This window comes from Buceros rhinoceros, unplaced genomic scaffold (assembly GCF_000710305.1).
Source record: "Buceros rhinoceros silvestris isolate BGI_N320 unplaced genomic scaffold, ASM71030v1 scaffold11337, whole genome shotgun sequence".
Classification (NCBI taxonomy): Eukaryota; Metazoa; Chordata; class Aves; order Bucerotiformes; family Bucerotidae; genus Buceros; species Buceros rhinoceros.
Genome location: NW_010422807.1, coordinates 69,895 through 71,272, shown reverse-complemented (window position 1 = coordinate 71,272; position 1,378 = coordinate 69,895). Strand labels below are relative to the sequence as shown.

At 47.1% G+C, this 1,378-nt stretch overlaps 1 protein-coding gene across 1 annotated transcript in view; it reads left to right on the top strand.

Moving 5' to 3' along the window:
• Window positions 1–1,378, top strand: part of CTDP1 (CTD (carboxy-terminal domain, RNA polymerase II, polypeptide A) phosphatase, subunit 1) — a 79,174-nt gene that overhangs the window by 18,519 nt on the left and 59,277 nt on the right. Inside the window, exon 8 of the mRNA XM_010140188.1 lies at window positions 1,266–1,377. Within this exon, the coding sequence (XP_010138490.1) occupies window positions 1,266–1,377 (112 nt within the window). The remainder of the gene's footprint in view (window positions 1–1,265; window position 1,378) is intronic.

Sequence of the window (1,378 nt, the reverse complement as noted above, 5' to 3'; positions counted from 1 at the left end):
AAAGGTGATGATAGGGGAATGATGCAAGAAAGTGGCCCAGAAAGAGAGTTCTTCCTTTCAGGGATCTTTAGCCCAGCTGGGTGATTCAGATGTTGCTAACTGCATCAGAAGGACTACTGTCTGCGTGGATTAAAATCCTTTCTGCTGTTTCTTCTTAATGTGCTTGCTTCCAAAAGTGGAAGATACGCTGGGGAAGGGGAGAGGAGAAGCCAAGAGTAGTAAGTATTGCAATACTACTACTTCTATCCCATTACACTGGGTGTTCCACCAGACCTTGCTCTGAGAACAACACACGTGTGTTGTAATGTGTAATCTTGATTTGTGGAGCTGTCAGGTGGAAATAGGGAAGCCCCTGGGCTGAGGCAGGTGTATTACCTCCCGAGATTCCTCAGTAGGCAGCTGCACTTGAAACGGAAGGGAGCAGCAAGCTTGGTGTTGCAGAGGTGAGGAAGGTGAAGGCTCCTCACCCTCAGGGTGTGGGTTTGGTTATGCGCTGGTCTTTGAGCCCCCAGTTTTGTGTTAATGGCTTACACCTTTCGGAGCTGTTGTTCCAGAACCATAACAGTTCCATACTGGACAGTGCCCTTTGGGCTGGCATGTTTAAGGCTTCTGGTGCAATCCTGTTGACTAGAAGAATTTACTTAGTTTCATACGTGCCAAGAAGCTATCAGATACACTTGAATGCAGAAAGTGTGGGTGTGTGGAACAGGCAGCAAGATAAAGCACCTGATGCAGAAATGTCGGCTTTAAAAATAGTTGGAGGAAGCCCACTGCACGGGTTTAACATGAGGTAAAGGTGCAGTTCTGTGGGTCCCCCTGCTGAAGTCCAAAAGGAGCAGCAGTATCTTTAGCTGGGTGACTAGATGTACTGCTGTAGCAGGTAAGATTTTCCTCAGGGTGTTACGAGCACAGGCCATCTATTCAGGAGCACCATCAACTTGGCTGCTCAGACTGGCAAGTAGAAGTGAAGGCAAAGAAGGACAAAAGTGCATTATGTGGTGTGTTTAGTGAACGTGAGGATGTAGATGTTTTCCATATGGATTAGCTTCAGTGGACTGCTTCCACAGTGCCTGTGCTTTAGGAAGTTACAAATACCTTCATGCAGCTTGAGACGGGGGTTATCCCGTTAAGAGTCTCGCTTTTATCCCTTGTTTTTGTTTTGTTGGATTGGGGAGGAGTAAATGTCCTTCTTAAAGCAGAGTGTCCTTAAAACTATCTTCTGTGTTTTGAGAGACACTGTAATGTTGTGTTTGACTTCGTTATAGGTACAGAAAAAGTACGGCAAGCTCAGGACTGCAAGGACCTGCATGTCGTAAACCCCGACTGGCTGTGGAGCTGCCTGGAGCGCTGGGACAAGGTTGAGGAACAGCTCTTTCCC